The sequence below is a fragment of the Spinacia oleracea genome, chromosome 6 (assembly GCF_020520425.1).
Source record: "Spinacia oleracea cultivar Varoflay chromosome 6, BTI_SOV_V1, whole genome shotgun sequence".
In the NCBI taxonomy this organism is placed as follows: Eukaryota; Viridiplantae; Streptophyta; class Magnoliopsida; order Caryophyllales; family Amaranthaceae; genus Spinacia; species Spinacia oleracea.
In genome coordinates this window covers 120148613-120169393 of record NC_079492.1, presented here as the reverse complement: position 1 = coordinate 120169393, position 20781 = coordinate 120148613, and the positions used below count along the sequence as shown (strand labels likewise).

Genomic DNA, 20781 nt, shown 5'->3' with positions numbered 1-20781 from the left:
TAAAAAAGAGTTTAATTCGAGTAGTTTTTTTGAACAAGAAAATGATACTTATAAATAATTGTTGCCAATAGTGACAAAATTTTAGGCAGTTTGTTCACAAAATTTCCTTAGAACTGATTGAGATTGATGTTTATTGTAACAGTTTGTTCAGGAAAAAAAATGAACTCATCATTTCTCTTAATATCCAACTTCAGCTAAGCATTACAAAACAATGATACTAGAGTTTTAAATTGCTCTCTAACTCAAGAAGTCAGGACCTTTGTACCCAGCTGAAAGTGTCTTCATCGCGCATACAACTTCCAATATCTACATTCCATGGATCACTTTGTGAGTGCACTGGCGTTAGACAAAGAGAATGCGACTTGATGACCGTGTCAAAAGACAGAACTCTGGAGAAGAACTTAGGGGGTTAGACGGAGTACTGCCATCGGTTGAATTTGTGAGTGCACTGTAGGATGCCAAGCATCAGAACCTGAAATTTTAAATGGTTGATGAGGTTTTTGGCAACAAAGAAAATAACAATAATCAATAAATTAATAAAAATGTGTGCGCGGTTGCATACTTACTTAAGAATTATGGCCTCGGCTGATCTTTGCTGGTCATGAAGACTACGCAATCCTCTGCTCACATTTGCAAGTGTTTGGGATGCTTATATTTATCCTTCGGACACTATTCTACCACCATATTTTGTGCATCTTTGTATATAGATTGGAACAGAACAGTAGGAATATATCTTTCACCAAAACTTGGAAATATCACCTGCAACATCACCAAATTGTCCAACTTACCCCAGGAAGCAACTACTCTAACAATAATTCTCATAAACCAATAAAATGCAATCAAAACTCGGTAATTTGTACATTGACTTACTTCAGCCGCTGGCATCAAATTTACGCATTGTAGACATTATAGTTGCCCAGGTCAAGATTCTAAACACGCTTAATGGCAGAAAATTTGATGGGTACAGAATAAAGATAGCTATGAATCTGAATTCTGAGCCTCCACATCTATTTTGTCACTTGGTTTTTCTGTTTGTCCCACTATCACGTCCAGTGCACTGATGCTACCTTCTACCAAATATTTTGATGGATGCCATTTAAGAGTAAGAGCTACTTTGGGATTGAGGAACTATGATTCTTTGTTTTATAGTGTTTGTCACTTTGTCCTAGTTCACTTTTCACCAAGATTAAGAACTGAGGGAAAAGCCGGAAAACACCAAAACGGAACTTAGAATAACTTTAATACACATTAAAAGCTTAGAGAGGCAGTGGGAAATTTAGAGTCAGTTGAAATATGATAAAAGCGAAAGGACATTAGGACAGTCACTATGAAACACAACGAGCTCAGAGCTCCTTTGCTCAGGGCATGCTTGCATTATGGGGTAATTAAGACAAAACGTAGAAAACGAAGATGGGTTTGGGGAACGGTAGAACAGATGACGTAGTGATAATGCAAAGAGGAAGGGAAGGGGAATCATTACCCTCTTTCGGGACAAATACATTACGCTAGGGAAATGGTGAGTTCCTGTTGCATGCTAGATCTCAACAGTTCATAGCACGACAATACCTCACAATAATGCAGAAAATCCTTGAATCTCATAGTAATAGAACCTGTCCTCCTGACTCTATCAAATCGCATTCACCCTAGTGATATTTTCTAGTTGGTTCCAATATCTGGAAACCGTTTACATGTTCAAGCTTCAGCCTTCATATTTATATCAACATACTCTAGTGTGATGTTGGAGGAGGTTCTTAATATTGCTGGCTTCCTAACTGAAAATTGACAGCAGTTGCATATTATGATCTGTCAATACATTTAGATTTCACTTCATCATGTTAAAGGATTACTGACCCAGAAAATTATCTCAAACTGCATGCTGAAGCCTAAATGCATTCAGGAATGAATATCTTGTGGTCCCACAAAGTGAACTTTTAAACTGCTCAGCGAGTTGTGGTTCTAATGCCATGACATCTTCCTTGATGTATGATCTTAGGCTCCATTAGTCCTCAAAATTTAACTAATAAGCTAAATATATTATACTAAAGCAGGTTTCCCTCCCTATAGTTCTCTCCTAAACCAAATCAGGTGCAAGAGTAACAAACGACATGTTGGAGATGTAAGCAACTAAGCATGGGTCTTTTTAATTGAGCATTGATTAATATGACTGTACATTATAATTTGGTCAGCCAATGCTTGTAGTAGATTAGTAGTTCACTAGAGATTATAGTTAATTACCAACTTTTTTTCACATATAAACAAAACGACCAATCATGGCTAGGGAATACCTAGTAACATATTACTATATTAGAGCAATCAAAATACCACAAGTCCGAATATGCAGAAAAATAACCGAAGTAGCCCATGAGCCTACTTGTGTCTTTGAGTTTGAGACTAAAAAGTCAAAACTAGCTGGCTGCAGCCATGTCAACCAGGACACCATTTAGCAAACTCCTTTGCTCTAATAACTTACAAGTAACTTTTAGCAATTCTGATATGAAACAAGAGATATTGCTTACACAACAACTGGCGCCTAATTTAGATTCTAGACTAAATTGATATGGAAGGGGGTGGAAAGAAAGAAAACACTTACAGCAATAAGCTTTCCAGCATTCTCAGGCCTCTTTGCTACTTTTATTGCAGCAGCAGCTGCTGCTCCTGAAGATATTCCAACCTGCAAGCAAGCATATGATATCCAATTAGAAACAGCATACGAATGCACTACAGAGACTCAATTAAACAACACGGCTTGGAAAGACGGAACAATATATCAAGATTATTAGGTGTCCAAATGAGGAACCAGTAACCGTTGACATATTAAGAAAACCCCTTCACACGCATCACGAATGAAGTTAACATGAACAATAATACTTTGTATGATTTACACCTAATATGCTAAGCAGTTTCTTAATGCCACCCAATTCAAAATAAAATTTACCAGTAAACCTTCCTCCAACGCCAATCTCCTGGCCATCTCAACTGCTTCACCGTTGGAAACCTTCAAAAAAAGTTTCCAAGATTAAATATTAGTGAAAAATTCAACGGACAACATAGAGGCACAGATGTATCAAATAAAATGTCCAAAACCACAGAAATAGTTATAAAAAAATAGTTATACAAGGGATGTCATAGACAAGCAATTCGATGACTCGAATAGTCATACCACTAGAAAAAACAGTTATAGAAAAATAGTTATACGAGGGGTTATTTCACAAGCTAAAAGATGCATTTAAGGGATCAAAGCAAAAGGGATGACAAAAAAAAGCAGTTCGATGACTTGAATAGTCAGATCTATACTGAAGCAGAGAAACAAATGGTGTAGTACAGTTAAGAAGTGTAATTAGAGAACTGGCTTCCAGTTTTAGGTCTATACTATAATAAGATTAATAACTTTTGTATGCACTGCTCAGCTTGTGTTCTTAGAACCATACGTGTCCATACCACTAGCATCTACCTGACAACTGAAATACAAATCAAACTTGGTATCTATGAGATGTATGGCTCCTTGTAATTGCGCTATAGACAAAAATGGACTAAAGGAACAAAGCATTAGAGAAATTTTCTTTTTCTGCTATATTGCCATCCTCAATTTATACATCCCTTTCTACTCTTCCTTGTGGGTGGCATCACAGCTATCTATTATCGATTTATATAGGTTTTAAAGGGTGTACAAGGCCAAGTAACCCATACATTCATTGTAGAGAAACAAACACTTCCAGATGTAACTCCTCCCTCCATCCAAAAACAAACTTTAGCACAGGTTTTAAATGTAGTTGTTGAATGTTAAATAATAAAATAATTTGAAGAGGGTGAAGAGAAAATAAAGGTAAGAGAATGTGTAAGGATAAAGAAAGAAAAGCAAGAAATGTGATGGGGAGATTAAAATAGTTTCACCACTGGATTTTTGTTAAACGAAAAGAACAACTTTTATGGAAGTCCTCAAATAATAAATAAATGGGTGGGGGGTGGAGTCCATCTCAATGTATGAAAAGGCACACCCGCTGCTCCCAAGTGCTAGGCAAAATGCACAGTGGCCGCATTATTTCACATCTAGAATGGTAGAACTTGAATCTTTAAATTTAGAAATCAAGTGTTACTTTGATGAGGCGTGCACCTCATACTTCCGCTTTGTGCCTAGGGCCCTAGGCTCTACAACCCCTATCACGGATCACCTTAGTCCGCAACAGAAATTAAAGAAAGTAGGACTTTATGAATGTATTTTCAATATATTCTACATAATGCCAGAAGGAGACTGCTTGCCGATGTGGCTTCTCACGTGGATAGGCCACTGAAGGTATTTCTAAACTATCCAAATATAGAAGCAGGCTACTGTACAGAAACTCGTATACTCATCGCAGATTTCAAGACGCATAAATCTCAAACTCTTAACAATTTTATCGTGTAATTGTACAACGAGGTCAGGCCCTATAAACTGATTAACCTACTCGTGATTCAGATAGCAGCATATAACAATGTCAGAACTAAAGGAAGATCACAAGAGTATTGTGAGAGTGAAAGATTAGTGTAATACCTTCAAAACTTCGTCAAGTAATTTAATATCCAAGATACTTGGCACATATCCTGCACCCACATCAAAAAATTGCGCAAAGGGCATCAGAAGCAGAGTGAGGAGGGCACAGAAATAAGCATACATTCATATAATGCCTAGCACCCCTAAAAGTAAACACCGTGGTGAAGACAAAAGGCAAAATTCAAAACATTTACCTGGGTTTTCTCCAGAGATAACACCTCTTTCAGCAGGTTCTACACCTATTACCTGAGCATTTGCAAAAAATTAAGTCATCAATGTGATCATATTCGGTGGACCAAAATAGTGTTGAAGATAACAAAGAAAGGGATAGCCAAAGGTGACATGTAGCAAATGGATAAACCCAAAAAGTAACAAAATTCATATTCAAGATCAAATACAAAGGAAGGTAGACGAAAACGGGGTTCCTTAGGATATATGAATTTGGAAGACAGCATTACAAGACAGAAGAGTATTCAACCTTCCGGCTCAATCCATAAAGGAGGAGGATTCTAAAATTAGTGGATTATCTACAACGTAAAAGTTCCATGATCCCATACCAACTGGAAGTCTGGAAACTGCAGAAATGACTTTGAATCTCAGATCTTTCAACTGGGAAATAAATCTGAAACCATTGCACTAATAGTTCAAAGGCACAAGCCTTCACGAACATAACATAATTGTCGGAGAAAAAACTCAACCCTAGTTCTTCTTTTTCTTACAACTACTTGCTAAATTTCAAGTCCCTGAGGTAATAGAAAGTACCAAAACTAACACGTTAACATTTTGGACTTGAAGATTAATTGGCATATTTGATAATCCTGCTACTGACCTTAATGTCTTTGTTAACCATTTTCAAATAACGTCCAGTGCCAGTGACAGTTCCACCAGTGCCCATTCCAGCCACAAAGATGTCAACACTACCCAAAGTATCTTCCCATATCTCTGGACCCGTAGTTTCAAAATGGATCTGCAATAGCAAGAATGATCAATGAACAAGGAGTGAATGGTTCAATTTGATATTTCTAAATCTAATAATAGAAAAGCACATGTGATATGTTATTTTTCATTAGAAAGAACCTTAGTATTGGCAACATTATCGAATTGTTGTAACATGTAAGCATTTGGAGTGCTCAGAACAAGTTCCTCGGCCTTCTCAACAGCACCTTTCATGCCTTTCATAGGGTCTGTTAGAATAACTTCAGCTCCAAATGCACGTAAAATAATCCGCCTTTCAATATTTACATATGCAGGCATTGTGACTATTAATTTATACCCCTTTGTCGCTGCTGCAAAAGCAATACCAATTCCAGTATTTCCACTTGTAGGCTCCACCAATATGGACTATGGTATGCACAACAGAAGTAAGAAACATAAGAATGTGAGAATAAAAAGGTCATAGGAACAAACAATCACGTGATATTATTAGTGGTTATTTGATAAGGAGTATACTGACACAAATATGATTGGAGAATAACACACCTTTCCAGGAGAAATTGCTCCACTTTGTTCAGCCTCTGATATCATAGCACACCCAATTCTGAAAGATAAATTAGAGATATATAAATAACATCCAATGCAGCTTAAGTTAGATAAAAGAAACAGACTGTCTTGAGAAATTTTTCACTAGAAAATAATACTTCTTCCGTCCCAAAAGTATTGCAACATGGGGGGTAGTGCACAGATTTTAAGAAATTGGCTAAAAGGTGAGAGGGGAACACAAAACCCAAGTGGATTAGGAACTTAACAGTTGTAACTTGTAAGTAAGGGTATATTGGGTATTTGCAATGTGAAAGGAAACATTGAATTTCCTTAAAGGGAAACATTACAATATTTGTTAAACTTCCTTAAATGGTGAAAATTGCAATACTTATGGAATGGATGAAGTATATATCATGACCTCCATGGTAACCACTTTCAAAGTAAAGATAGAGATCAGGAGTATATGAGTTCCATCTCACTGACTCTGCATTGAAATGGAGAATAATGAGAGAAAAAAAATACTATAAGGTAGAGTGTACTATCTGAAGGGATATGCCCATCAAAATTTACTAACAAAATAATGTCTCTAGAGAAAGAAGGTTATAACACACAGTCACATGAAACTTAAGTGCAAGCTTTGGAACAGATGACATACCGGAAAAGGCCAAAATATCATAAGGTAGGGATACCAAAACTAAGCAGTGCGGCCTCGACCTACTAACAATAAGATATGCCTGAATTTGGTCATAGAGTGGAATGATATCTAGAGGATGACTTCTTAAATTTGCAGGGAAAAACCAAAGCACTGAAATCTAATGAGATTCAATAAATGAACGTCAGAGGTACAATATATTGTGTCCTGGGACTCTAGACAGCTTATTGTACTAATGTCTTGCTCCACATATGTTCCACGGGAGATATTTCATCATCCCACTCTAATCTCTTGTTTCCTCTAAAAGGTATTTTCAATTTTTCTACGTCTTGTTTCCTTTTCTCCTAAGGATATACAAGTGGATAAGATTGGTGAATAAGTGTCACAGTAAATGGAGTTTCAAATGGTGAACAACATAAACAATTGTAACATGAATTTCGCAAGCAAAGCCTTGTGAATGATTACGGGAGGTAAATTTAAGAAAAGAAAACACCAACAATCACAAATGCACGAATTGTTATTTTTTTTTTTTTGGGGGGGGGGGGGGGGGGGGGGGGGGTAGAAGGTCAAGTTTTATTAATAAAAGTAAGCCCAAAAACTGAACAAGACTATGAGGCCGTATCCCAAGTAACCAGGTTCAAACCAAATTACAACTTAAACTATCGGAACCCCCCCATCCCCCAAAACAAGACTAAAGAACGCCTATGCTAGATTACAGAACTGGATACTTTCTTGGGCAGTAGCACACGAGCTCTAATTCTACCCTGTACAGTCTCCTTGATTAACTGCGCAATAAATTCATCATTGAGCAACTTAACGTTGCTGATCAATGTTTTAATTATGCCTAAGAATGATACAGTCAGAATGCTCCTCTTATGCTAAATGTTTTATGTTTCAATTTTTTTTTAAATGAGTTCAAAGTTATCAGGGTTGAAATCAAAGAGACTGTGTTGATGAATGTTTATGCCTATGAATTGAGATGGAAATCAAAGAGACAGAAAGGCAAGCAAGGCTGTTTCCAAAATTCACATACCAGCATCTGCATATTCATAGATAGCTCGAGTTTCAGAGGAAACGAGCAAAGAAGAGTCATATCAAAAAGAAGCCAATAACACTTGCAATAAATAAACCAAGTAGGCAAAAACATGATCAAGACACGAAGATATACTTGTTTCCTGGCAATCAGAGGCTGCAAGAACAGGTACAACCGTACAAGTAGCAAAATAAGGCTAAAAGGTTTCAGCAGCATAAAGTTCAAGAAAATGTACCTGTCCTTTACACTTCGGCAAGGTTCCATGGATTCAAGTTTTGCAGCAATGTTTGCTAAACAGCCTTCAGTAACTCTGTTGAGATATACCATTGGTGTGCACCCAATCAACTACTCAAACATAGAGATATTGATTGTTAAGTAACAGATTTAACATCAACATTCTAGAAAAGTTAAGCTGCACACATTCTCGTAGCTATAGCTTTCAAAGCAATGGATCAGATTCAGGCAAAATCGTCAGGGAAGGGTAACTGATTTATTTTCTCGAAGCAACTGATTTATTTTCTCGAAGCAAAGAACATGTCACAAACTCAGCTAAGCTTTCAACATAACTCACATTTAAGATTCCTTCAAAACATATGTAACTAAAGGAAGAAACAGTTTATACTCACTAAATACGCACAAAACGAGGAGTATGATATATATAAATCTCTGAGATGTGCTTATTGTTGCATTTTCATAATTTGACATTAAATTGGAACTTACAAGATAAATCTGTGTAATTAAGACAAGACACTTCATATCTCCTTAAGTACCCTTGTCGAATACTCGGCATTCGGACACGGCATGTAGAGGGCTCTTCATTTTGGACCCACAATCCAATATCATGCAAGTTTTTCATAAGATGGCTGTGTCTAATACCTGAACACGTACCCATGTCTAACACTTCTGGTTGAGCCTGAGTAACATAGACCTAATTATGAGAATAAGCTTCCTAAACCTCTCAATAACAGTGCTAAAATTTTACTATTCGCGGAAAACTCATAAACCTAATCAATACCAGCTTGCAAAAAGCAATGTCTCATTACTCCAACGTACCAAATTGGGCAAAAATAAGAACTACGAGTACAAAAATGTATCATCAAAATCAGCAACTAATTCAAGAAAAATAAGCAAAACCTATGAAAAACAAATGAATAAGACGAAAGCGAAAGCCGAGAAAAACCCACCTGAGTGACATCATCAGCAATATTCACAACATCATCAAGGTCTACTGCTCTGGCTTGAGTTTTAATGGGGGTAAATTTAACAAAATTAGAGGGTTTTAGAGATAATGAAAAGGGTTTTGGAAGTGTTGAAATTGTCAGAGAGTTGAACCATGGTGTCGCCGCCTTGCGCTGAGGTTTGCAACACCAAGAAATGACTGAAGAAGATGATGTAGCCGCCATGAATTATATAGGAGAAAGTTCCTGAAGCATAAATTTTCACCATTAACGAAGCCATCACTACTAGTTCAATTAACCCAGAAATCAATCGTTGTACTAATTCAAATTCAATTGTGAAGAAACAGATGAAAGGAAGAAGAAATTTGTTACCTGGTTGCTTTGGTCAGCTTCAATGGTGATGTTTGAGATTGATGAAAACCCCAAGTCAGGTACTACTCACTTATCTCTACTCTCTAGTCTCAAGTGTTCATCTTAATAAGCCCGTGCACGTTACTACGGAGTAGCCTTTAACCCGAGTCAATTTCGAGTAAATTAATGCTTTTTTTTTTTTTTTAAAGTAACGAGTCGAGTTGAGTCAAGTATTTGGCGGTTCAAGCTAGACTTGATAAGAAATTTTCGAGCTCGGGCTCGATTCGAGCTTAATCAAGTTTTTCATTTTCCCGGTTCGAACTTGGCTCATTTAAGTTCTTCGTTGTTTGAGCTTAGCTCACGAGTAGCTTGTTTAAGTTCAAGCCCAAGCTGAGCCGAGCTATTAACAAACGAGCCTTAATAAACGAGCTTTTAACAAACGAGCCTTAATGAACAAGCAAAATCGAATTTAAACGATCATATTTATAAACGAAATATTATTTTAAAAAATTATAAAACATAAAAACATAAAAACATAACCAAACCCAAACAATTAAAAAGTTAGCATAGTATACTTACTAATACTATTTTATAAATTATAATCTCCTAAAATAAAAATACTCTAAACATCAAAATCTAACTAAATAATTGCAACTTATCTTGAGAAATTCCTTCAATATTGCTTAAATATCCAATAGTTCCCAAAATACGCCCCTTTCTAACTTATTTCCCTCCATACGTCCACGTCAGCATGGAAAAAAGAAAAGTAAATTTTTTTCCCGATTCACCTAGAACCGCCAATTGAAATGGTTGTTTTGTTTTAAAGCAAACCCCCATTTGAATTGGCGGTTCATAGTGACCGCACGATTTTGTAAGTTGTGTTATGTTAATCGCTACATGAAATGGCAGTTCATTAAATACATAAACCGCTATTTCAGATAGCAGTTTACCCCTTTAAAACGTTGTTTCAGATAGCGGTCTATTGTAGATTTTATATAAAAAAAAAATTAGACCGGCTTTCTTACTGACGTGGACGGTAGAGTGGGAAATAAGTGAAAAAGTAACGTATTTTGGGAATTTACGAATCTTCAAGCATTATTGAAAGAAATTGCTCACTTATACTCCGTATTTACTATAAATAAAATTAGTCATATCTTTTTAGAAATTTAATATAAACGAGCTTGAACGAGCTTTTCAACGAACATTAACGAGTTATTCGCGAGCATAAACGAGCAGAACACTAGGTTATTCGAGCTAGCATCATTTATTGAACGAGCTTAAATTTTTTGTTCAAGCTCGTTTTTTATTAATGAACGAGCTTTAGCTGAGATTTAACCAAGCTTATTCACAAGTTGTTCACGAGCATATCGGCTCATTGACATCCCTATTTTTAGGGTGGAAGAAAGGCAAAATTGTCAAACACATGAAAACTAGAAAAGGCAATTTTTTTCCTTTTTGTTGCGAGATTATAAAATGAGCATCATTATCCCAAAATAATTTAAAGTAAAAGAGATATGATAAAGTCTGTGTATAACATAAATTTCTAAAAATGCTCAAAATGACAGTAAATCTTTTAACATGTTACATAAAGCTTTGATTTTGAATCTTAATATAAAAAGTGAGGATTTTAATTTATAGAATAAACATAATTATCATTTTAGAGAAAGAAAATATATACTCTCTCTGTATTTTTTAATTGATATAATGAATACCAAAAAGAATGTTGTGGTTCTACTACTCGTGGTTATAATTGTATTCGCGACGGTGACAATTGGTGCGGCCTAAGCTGAAGATATGCACATTCCATTGATCCCATGCACAGGTTTATTAGACAAAGTTGTAAGGCCGGTGGGTGTTGTAAACCTCACTCTTGCACCGGATGGATTTCTGGTCACGATGTCTATGTAATACAGAGTAATAACTAAATAATGATAATAACGAGATCTTTCATATATTTTCATATGTCATATGCAATAATAATATTATTAATATTAATAAACGATACCTTTCATATATTTTCTTTTTACACATACTATGATACTACCACTATTTTTACAATAGGTCTTGCGCGCACAAGGTGTACAATAAATTTATTGTACACCAAGATAACTTTAACCCTTTTTTTTATAACTTTAACTTAATTTTGATTAACTTTTATATTAGTAAAAAAAATTAATAGATAAATATTTTGAAAGGTTAAATGATTGATTTTATACATTATTGAAGAAATAAGTTTTACTAAAATGAAAAAATTTATTACTTAAAAATAGATAACTTTTACATATATAAGCTTAACTTTTAAGCATTTTGTGTTAACTTTTACTTCGGTGTACAATATTTATTGTACACCCATTGTAAATAAGAATTTGTGCTATTTTTATTACTTTACACATTTTCTAGTGGTTGGTTTATGTGTGTTGTCCTCCACCGTATTGTACTAGTTATTTTAAGAAAATTTGGTGAATCACTACCTTTAAGTTTGACGGTTTTGTGAATTGTTACCTTTAAAAAAGAAAATTATATTTTACTACCTTATAAGTTTGGTTTGTTTGACTAACACTACCATTTGCCGTTTTTTGTTGATGTTTTCCGTCTTTGAACTCCACTACAACGGTTATTTAGTATGGCAGATGAACAAAACGACAAATGAGCAGAGATATTTAAAAGAATAGATCGATCAAATACACGGCGGAAAACATTAACAGAAAACGTCAAATGGTAGTTTTAGTTAAACAAACCAAACTTATAAGGTAGTTAAATTTAAAAAAGCTTTTATAAGGATAGCAATTCACAAAGCCACCAAACTTAAAGTTAGTATTTCACAAAATTTCCTTATTTTAAGTATGGCTATTTTTTAGGATAAGTATAAGAGGGATGGTCAAATTTTAAAATGTTAAAAAAAAAAAAAAAAAACACGAATGCCCAAAATAGAATAAATTGGATAACTTGCACAAAAAAAAAGCACCTCTTGTGTGTAAAAGTATGAATGAGATTAAGATATTAATTTAAGTTATCACGACTCACTAGTATCAACGTGTTGAGGCATCTCAACTCAGAGGGAGGCTACATCGCTGGTAACTAGCGGCACAATTACTTCATACCCGGGGTAAAATGGTAATTTCATCTCATGAGTTGAAAAGTCAAACAAAGTACTACATATGAGCAAAAATGACAATAATTAGTACAACAATGACCGTATTTTAATACAACAATGACAGTATTTATACAAACGATGACAAAACTTATATAACACTTGTATACATACTTTTACCCATTCATTTAATATGCAACACTTTTATCCATTCATTTAAATGGTCTCTTTACTTTTTATATTTCATTACAGGTGTATACAAAATTTCCTTTTTTTGGGTGATTGTGACAGTATTTTAATACAACAATAACAGTATATATACAACAATGACAATATTTATATTAGAAATGACAGTATATAACAAGTTCACAACACTTTTACACATTTATTTGAAGGTGGGCCATGTTTCCAATTTTTTTTTTTTTTTTTTAAAGTGGGTATGGGGTGCTTATTTCGCTGGTTACCAGCGATGTAGACAACCTCCTCAACTCACGTTAACTTCCATGAAATGCGATTAACATTAATAATTCTAGTTGGAGTAGGTATGTTATTCAGACCCTTATATATAGATTATAGACCATATGTAATACCCTGTATTTTTCTAACTTTAAGTTTCGAGACGAAACTTCTTTTAAGGAGGGTAGATTGTAATACCCTAATATTTTATGATTTTATAAAATATGTTTATATCTAGAATAAGGTTATATTTATTTATTAAGTGAGCTTTTCTAAACTAAATGATGCATTTCTATTTTTATTAAGTTATAAAACCTTATTTTGTCTTTAATAGAACCCTTATTTACGAAACAATATAAATACGATTTAAACCCTAACTATTTCTAATAAAGTAGTGATTAGCCGTCATTGTTATTTTTCCTTAGGTTTGTGCGTGAGTTTCACTATTTCCTTTCTTCATCTTCTTCACAAATCAACAAATTTTCCTTTTGCAGCACATGATCTAGCTCCCACATGATTACTCATGTCATGTATTTAATTTTCTTTATCAAACTCTAATGAATTGAATCACCACACAATCATACGCGTCATATTATCATTGAGCATAAGCCGCACGTCGTACCTGATTATGTTACTCGTTCGCTTGAATTTTACTATTTGGTATTGTTATTTCGGAAAGGTAATCACGCTTAGTGCCTTTTAATTGTTCGTGTATATTATTAGTTGTAATCACACGCCCCTAATCTATTAAGTTATTTATATATTGATTATTATGTGTAATCACGATTTAGAGTCACATGAGCATATTAGTCGTCAACTATGCGTAATTGATTATATATTCTGCTTTGTTATAATGTGTGTTAAATTTCTATTGTGTTCAATTTGCTAATGTGCACGATTATCTATATTAGAATATAGTATTGGTTTTCTTATATGATGCACTTATTGTTGTCTTATTGATTGAAGAATATATAGTAGCAGTAGACATGAATTTATTTATTTCGGTAGCATGAAAAATATGAAGGATCGAAGATTTAGGCTAGTTTTATGAGTTGAGTTGTATTATAGAGTATATCAATCATTAGAGACTTATATTATCATTTTTGGGTTACATTGAGATGCTTTGGATGTTCGATTAGTAATAGTTTGGATGGATTATTATTTTCATTTGATTACTCCTTCTGTCGCAATAGAGGAGTCATATTATTATGGAAAATTAATTATATGGTTCTGGATCGTGAGCCGTTGTTGAGCAGTATATATATTTTAGAGACCTAGCGCAGGTTTTGATAAGATTAGGAGATCACGAGATCAAGGTTGAAAATGAATGTTATATACTTCGTATATTTTTGGTTTGAGGCTCGATGTTATAGACCTTAGTACTTGGCATGTTAGTAAGGAGATGATAACCATTAGTAGAGGAGCAAGATACAATCTTTATTTTTCTTAATATCTCCAAAAGTGGGATCTTGTCCAAAAGTTGCCTTGACTCAGAAAGTCTTTCTAGTAGCTATTGAGAGTTTCAAGTTTTTATACTTGTTGGTTTATTATTCGAATTACCCATGTCCAAGGCTAGGTATAGAACAAAGAGTGAATATGGCACCTATTAGATTAAGTTTAGTATAGGAAAATATTATATCAATATATTTGAGGTTCAGATGAAAAGATCTAGAGTATCTATAGACTATGGAGTTAAGTATTCTTTTGGGACTATACTTGAAATGTAGTTTCGTACTACATTGTTTACATGAGCATTTATTATTCTATATTGGTATGTTTTTGTTACAGGTGATTACTCAGCTTTTTGCTGACGTGTGTGTTTATTTGTTATGTGTGTTTGCGGCCATGTCTTTTTCTTATGGTGGTCCTGCGACGATCCTTTGGAATTTGTCCTCTATGGTGAGCAGTCGAGATTAGACCTGATCAAATGGTGGGCCGGGTTCGGGCCGGGCTTGAGCGTAAAAAATCAGCCCGCTATGTCGGGCCGGGCCGGGCCAAGATTCGAGCCAAAATTTTTTGCCCAAACCCGTTATTTTTGGGCCAGGCCTACCGGGTTTTTCGGGCCAAATTTATAACTAAAAAGTGTATTTTTGTGTTTCCCAAACCCGCCCAAAAAAATAAAATTTTCGGGCCGGGTCGGCTCGGGCCCGGAAACCGGGCCGGAAAATTCTGCCAAAACCCGCAAAAATTTCGGGCGGGCCGACGGGCCGGGCTCATCTTGATCAGGTCTAGTCGAGATGATTGGAGCAGATTGATCGTGAAGGACTGTCTTTAGAAGTTAAAGGAGCTCAAGTGTTACCGTTTAGTCTTTTATGATAGTTGTACGGTTGTAAATAGATCACATAGTAATTGAGTTGTAATAGTTTGAGTTTTGTAAGCCTTAGCACTTGACAATGTGGCCAAGTGTGGCGGTGATACCTCCGATTTAGGTGTAAGCTTCCGCAAATTTATTATAAAGTCATATTATTTCTTATTTATTTCTAGTTAGTAAATCGGGGGTGTTACACCAGAGTTGTTTCATATTGTTGTATCGTTGTTATTTGTTCTTAAAAAGAATCAACCTTCTCATCCTCTCTGTTATTCCAATAATGGGTTGATTCAAGCAAATTTTGCATAGCATTATGGGTTCGTTGGGTTCAGAGTCGGCTCCGGCAATTTGGTGACCTGGTACTAAGTTAAAAATCGAAGCCACTATGAGACCCTAAAAATATTTTAAATATTTAGTCTATTACAATACAAAATGCAGAGGAATACACTTCCAATCTGACAAAAAATGAGAAATCAAACAAAGATTACATAAAAATAATTAAAAGTAAAAATTGAAGATAGACATAACTTTGATGTGGATTGAACGCTCGTCAAAGGAAAAAATAGAAGAACTTGAGACCTTGATCCAATAACGTTTTCCCCTTTGCAATAAAAATAAATAAAAAATCAAAATTGGGGGTTTTGTTTAAGAAAAAGGAATTAATTGTAGGAAAAAAAAGGATTGATAGATTTGAAAGAGAAGATGAAAAATACATTTCCATAATTGTAGAAAAAATAGGGGAAGAACGAATAGTTCAGTCAATTAGGGTGCTTTTAGGAGAGATACTTAAGAGAATTAATTTTGGTGGGTACTAAATGCAGGTAATATTTTACCTAAATGCAGAACAACTTAATATTACTTAAAATATTGTTTTTCCTAAATTACTCTTGTTTTAATATCTATACAGTCAACTCTGATTAAGATCAATTCTATGTCATTCAGTTTTGCCGAAAATGAGCAAGGAGCAACCGCGTAGTTACTCCCTTAGAACTCCGCTAGAAGGCTAGAAGTTAGAACCCACCATTGTGACAAACAAAAGAAACAGATGTACTGTCATGCCTTCTTCTCTTCCTCTGCACTCATCATTGTCTTTTCCTCATGACCCATTTCTCAACTTTAACTCCCCTAAAGTGAACCACACCAACGCCTTCAAAACCATCTTCTTCTCCATTTTTTCTCCAATTCTCACTGGTACATAATATTTACAAGTTAGATTTTCTTTTAGCTCAATGTTTTCACCGAATTCGTAAAGCATGAATAGAAATAAAAAGAACCCAATTAAACATAACAATCAAGATAAAAAAAATCCAGAACACAAGCACCTCCGGAACTTGTACCCGGTGGTTAATAACTATCTCCGTTGAAAGTAGACGGTCCCCTGACTACACCTCCGGATTACCCTTCCGAAAATATGGCTTAGTCTCCGAAAAATCTAGCCAGCATCCTATCTTTAACTTCCGAAAAACATTTCCGGCAGGCTCGTTTACCCAGGGAAAATGATATATAAAGGTTAATCAACAATTTGAAAGATCTTACCATAGAAAAGGAGGGAGGATGAATGAGAAACAATTAAACAACAAAATTCTTACCAGCAAGGAGGGAGAAATGAATTCTAGAGTGTTTGTTGAGGGGGAAATAAAGTCAAGGAAGAAGAACGAAAAAGTTCTGAGGTTGAAAAAAGCGTATTAATAAAATAAGGGTATTTTTGTCTTATAAAATTTATAAGTTTCATTAACTTGTTCTACATTTAGGATTATTTGTACTGTATTTAGTACTTGCGTTAATTTTATGGGAACCAATTTATGGGAAAGAGAGAGAAATTGAAGAAGTTTAGCCTTTGCTTGCTTTCAATACAACACAAGTCACGGGGAAGAAGAAGGAAGCATTCATTTTTCTTCGTTCTTTTTACGTTTTAACTTCCAGCAGATTAATTTTTTTTTGGGCCAACCAAAATTTGGGACCCTGTTATGTAGCTCCGGTTGGACCACTTAATAGTCGGGCCTGGTTGGGTTGTGCTTCTTTTGAGCCTGAGAAGGCGAGCAACAAAGAGGAGAAGAAAACGTCATCACCTTCAACATTTGAAGCCAAGGTGACGAAGAAAGAATCTGAAACAAAGATTTTGTTGACATGATCGTCAACATGGCTAATAAAGCAACCATCACAAGTAGCTTATTGTCGTACACATTTGACTTCTTTTTAAGCTGAGCTAAGCTACATAGTTATGTGTTTTGTAAGTTAATTTGTTCTACTTTTTTGTTGTTGAATAGTTTGATTTAGTTTTAAGATATATGAAGTATTTACCTTTAATAAAAGATATACGAAGTATTTTTTTTTGTTCGGCACATTGCTGATTTACGGAATAATTTATCGATGTTATTTTTGTGATTTATCTATATGATTGTTGTTTTAGTAAATGTTTCCAAACAGAACACAATCAACATATAAACCTCATAATTTGAATTTAACCTTGTGAAAAAGACATGCACAATAAAGATACATTATGCACCTACGTAGTAAATAGTAATATACATTGGAAATTTGTTTAGAGTAAGCTGCTCTCGAGATCATCAATTTCTTTTCTATTTACAGATCAATTTAATTCATTTTTACTTATTTTTGGGGTTCAAATTCGAATTAAGCTTGATTTTTCAAAATTTTCACAATTTTTTTTCCTGGGTTTTCTCTCACCTCCTCCAATGAAGGCTTTATTCATAAGCTAGGCTTGTTTGAGGATTCACGCATTAAGTTCAAGGTCACAAATTCAATCCTAATTTATTTTAAAACAATGAAAAGTATTATTGTCGCCTCTAAATATGACATGCAACTCATAATGATTAACCAGTGTTTGGGCCGGGTGATGCCCCGTGTTACTACTATGAATATCATATATGTGGTGTGTATTGTGTAAAAAATTGGTGTATATTATGCACTTGGATGTTCCAAATTACATGTACTTATGTGCAAAAAAAATTATATCGAATTCCTAATAGTTGGCTAAGATGGTAAGATATCAACTTTTCGTGAGACAGGTCCATGTTCGAATCTTTTTGCAAGAAATGGAGATGACGAGGCATCTTTCACTCATAAGGAGTTCTACACTTCTACATGACATACCTACGGCATTAGAGACACATTTTAATACATTACTCACAGTCTCACACTATAGTAATTTTGGAAAATTTACCAAAAAAGACAATTTATAACCCAAATTTTGCGAGAAAATACCTTATATAATTTTTTTGTGAAGTCACACTTTAATGTAATTTTTTTGGCGAAAGATAACCAAAGGAAAGTTTCCGGCATTGACTGACCTTTTTCGGTCGTTGACTTGCACGTGAGCTATACATGTTGCTTTACTTGGCTAAAGACACCATTTTTCTCCCATTTGTTCTTCCTCCCCAAACCCAAAAAAATCGGAAAAAAAAATTCACCAATTTCAAAATGGTTAAGAAGAAGAAGACCTAGGTAGCATTCTCTTCACATTCAGTAGGAAAATCATCTCACCAGGATATTGTAGGAAATAATCGTGACAATATGCTCCATACAAATAGTAATCAAATACTCAATTCGTCGAGCAATAAGTCGGTACCAATTTCTAGGGTCGCAAACTCCCCGCATCCCAGCGCTGGTCCAATTGAAAAGAGGTTCATGATGTAATTAAAGCTTACCAAGATGCGTTAATGGGGCCGGAAAGTGCTATGGCGTCTGCTTCAAGCCCACTAATAGTAGCTCCATCCGAGTCTACTAATGGTGGTAATGGTGACTTTCCGTCAACTGGGAAACGGTTAGGGATGTCAACAAGCCGAGCTGAGCCGAGTATTTGGCTGTTCGAGCTAGGCTTGATAAGAAATTTCCTAGCTCGAGCTCGAGCTGAGCTTAACCGATCTTTTATTTTTCATGTTCGAGCTTGGCTCATTTAAGTTTTTTGTTGTTCGAACTTAGCTCACGAGTAGCTTGTTTAAGTTCAATCTCGAGCCGAGCTATTAGAAAACGAGCCTTAGTAAACGAGCTTTTAACAAACGAGCCTTAATAAACAAGCAAGATCGAATTTACACGATCATATTAATAAACGAAATATTATTTTAAAAATTATAAAACATAAACTTTAGGGTTTTGACCTTTAAGAATTTTAATATATCCTTGATTGAAGAAATAATATAAAATCATTTATATATTATTTGTTAATATTTTATTATATTTACTATGAATATTTTTTTTTTAAAAAGTTTAATATAAACGAGCTTCAACGAGCTTTTAAATGAACTTATAAACGAACACGAATGAGCTTAGAAATGAACATGAACGAGTTGTTTGCGAGCCTAAACGAGCCGAACACTAGGTTGTTCGAGCTAGAATCATTTATTAAATGAACTTAAATTTTTTTGTTCAAGCTCGTTTATTTACTAATGAACGAACTTTGACCGAGCTTGACCGAACTTGTTCACGAACGTATCGGCTAAGAGAATTAAGAATAGTTGATCAACTAATCTGGATGGAAGAACAGAGAGGAGAAAATAGGTGCTGATCACGTGCAAGTCAATGGCCTGAAAAAGTCAGTTAATGCCGGAAACTTGCCTTTGGTTGTCTTTCGCAAAATAAAAATTACTACCTCCGTATTTTAAAAAGAGTTACACTTCGACCGACACATAGTTTTAGGAGAGTGAGTTGAATTTATTAAAATAAGATGAAAGTGGGGTATTGGGTGAATTATTTATTATAATAAAAATATGATGTGAGTAAGTCTGAGGACCACAAGAAAAAGAGAAATATTAATATAGTGGGAAGTGGGGACTAAAACATGTCAAAAAAAGGAAAGTGTATCTCTTCTTAAAATACGACCGTTTAAGGAAAGTGTATGTTTTTTAAAATACAGAGGGAGTACAAGGTGTGACTTCACAAAAAAAATATAAGGTCCTTTTTCGTAAAATTTGGGTTATAAAGGTCATTATTTTGCAAATTTTCCAGTAATTTATATAGATTTTACGCACTTTAGGATAAAGAAGAATGATCAAATTTCTTACAAATACCAATTGTCTGTTGGTCAGTGGTGATTGGGACGAACTTGGTAGAGATGACTACGCGTTCAATCCCCTACGACTACAATTGAAAGGAGACTAAAACCTATCGACTCACCCCAAATTCGAATTAACACTAAGGCTTTATTTGGTTGGTAGGAATTGGAAGGAAAAGAAAAGAAAGGAAAGGTAAAATAAGGTTTCCTGTATTTGGTACAAATAATTATATGGGAAGTGGAAGGAAATGAAGGGAATTGGAAGGAAAGCTCCTTTATAAAATTTTCACTTTTCTTTCCTACCAAAATTGGAGGAATTTGGAAGGAAAGAGAAAATTAAAAGCTGTCATTTATATTTCCCTTCTTTTCCCTTCATTTCTTTCCCTTAAACCAAACACAGGAAAATAAAATCTATTTCCATTCCCTTCTTTTCCTTTCTTTTCCCTTCCTTTCTTTTCTCTTCCTTTCCTTTACTAGTAATGAACCAAATAGGGCCTAGGGATTAAGCGGGTGATAACACACCCAAGTTACAAATACGACCTAAAAAATACGGAGTAGGAAAGATACAAGCATAAAGATTACTCCCTCCGTTCTTTTAATACTCGCACCGTTTTGACTGGACACGCATGCCAATACACAACTTTGACCACCAATATTTTTAACTACATAATATAAAAACTTATAAAATGTTAAT

The 20781-nt window shown here is 34.7% G+C and overlaps 1 protein-coding gene across 4 annotated transcripts; it reads right to left on the bottom strand.

The window, feature by feature from the left end:
- Positions 1 to 71: 71 nt before the first annotated feature.
- On the bottom strand, positions 72 to 9374 carry LOC110797635 (S-sulfo-L-cysteine synthase (O-acetyl-L-serine-dependent), chloroplastic). 4 transcript variants are annotated; one of them, XM_022002740.2, is made up of 12 exons: positions 9243 to 9374; positions 8877 to 9116; positions 7928 to 8037; positions 6008 to 6065; positions 5606 to 5869; positions 5358 to 5495; positions 4723 to 4774; positions 4529 to 4578; positions 2936 to 2995; positions 2591 to 2671; positions 567 to 759; positions 72 to 472 (listed from the first exon to the last, which is right to left on the bottom strand). In XM_022002740.2, the coding sequence occupies exons 2-11, from the start codon at positions 9093 to 9095 to the stop codon at positions 670 to 672; spliced, it is 1122 nt and encodes a 373-aa protein (XP_021858432.2). In that variant the 5' UTR covers positions 9096 to 9116; positions 9243 to 9374; the 3' UTR covers positions 72 to 472; positions 567 to 669. The 4 variants fall into 4 exon arrangements, with proteins under 4 accessions (XP_021858432.2, XP_056687595.1, XP_056687596.1 ...); XM_056831617.1 differs by lacking the exon at positions 9243 to 9374 and adding an exon at positions 8413 to 8605 and having other exon boundaries at positions 8877 to 9016; XM_056831618.1 differs by lacking the exon at positions 9243 to 9374 and having other exon boundaries at positions 7928 to 8002; positions 8877 to 9038.
- Positions 9375 to 20781: the final 11407 nt, after the last annotated feature.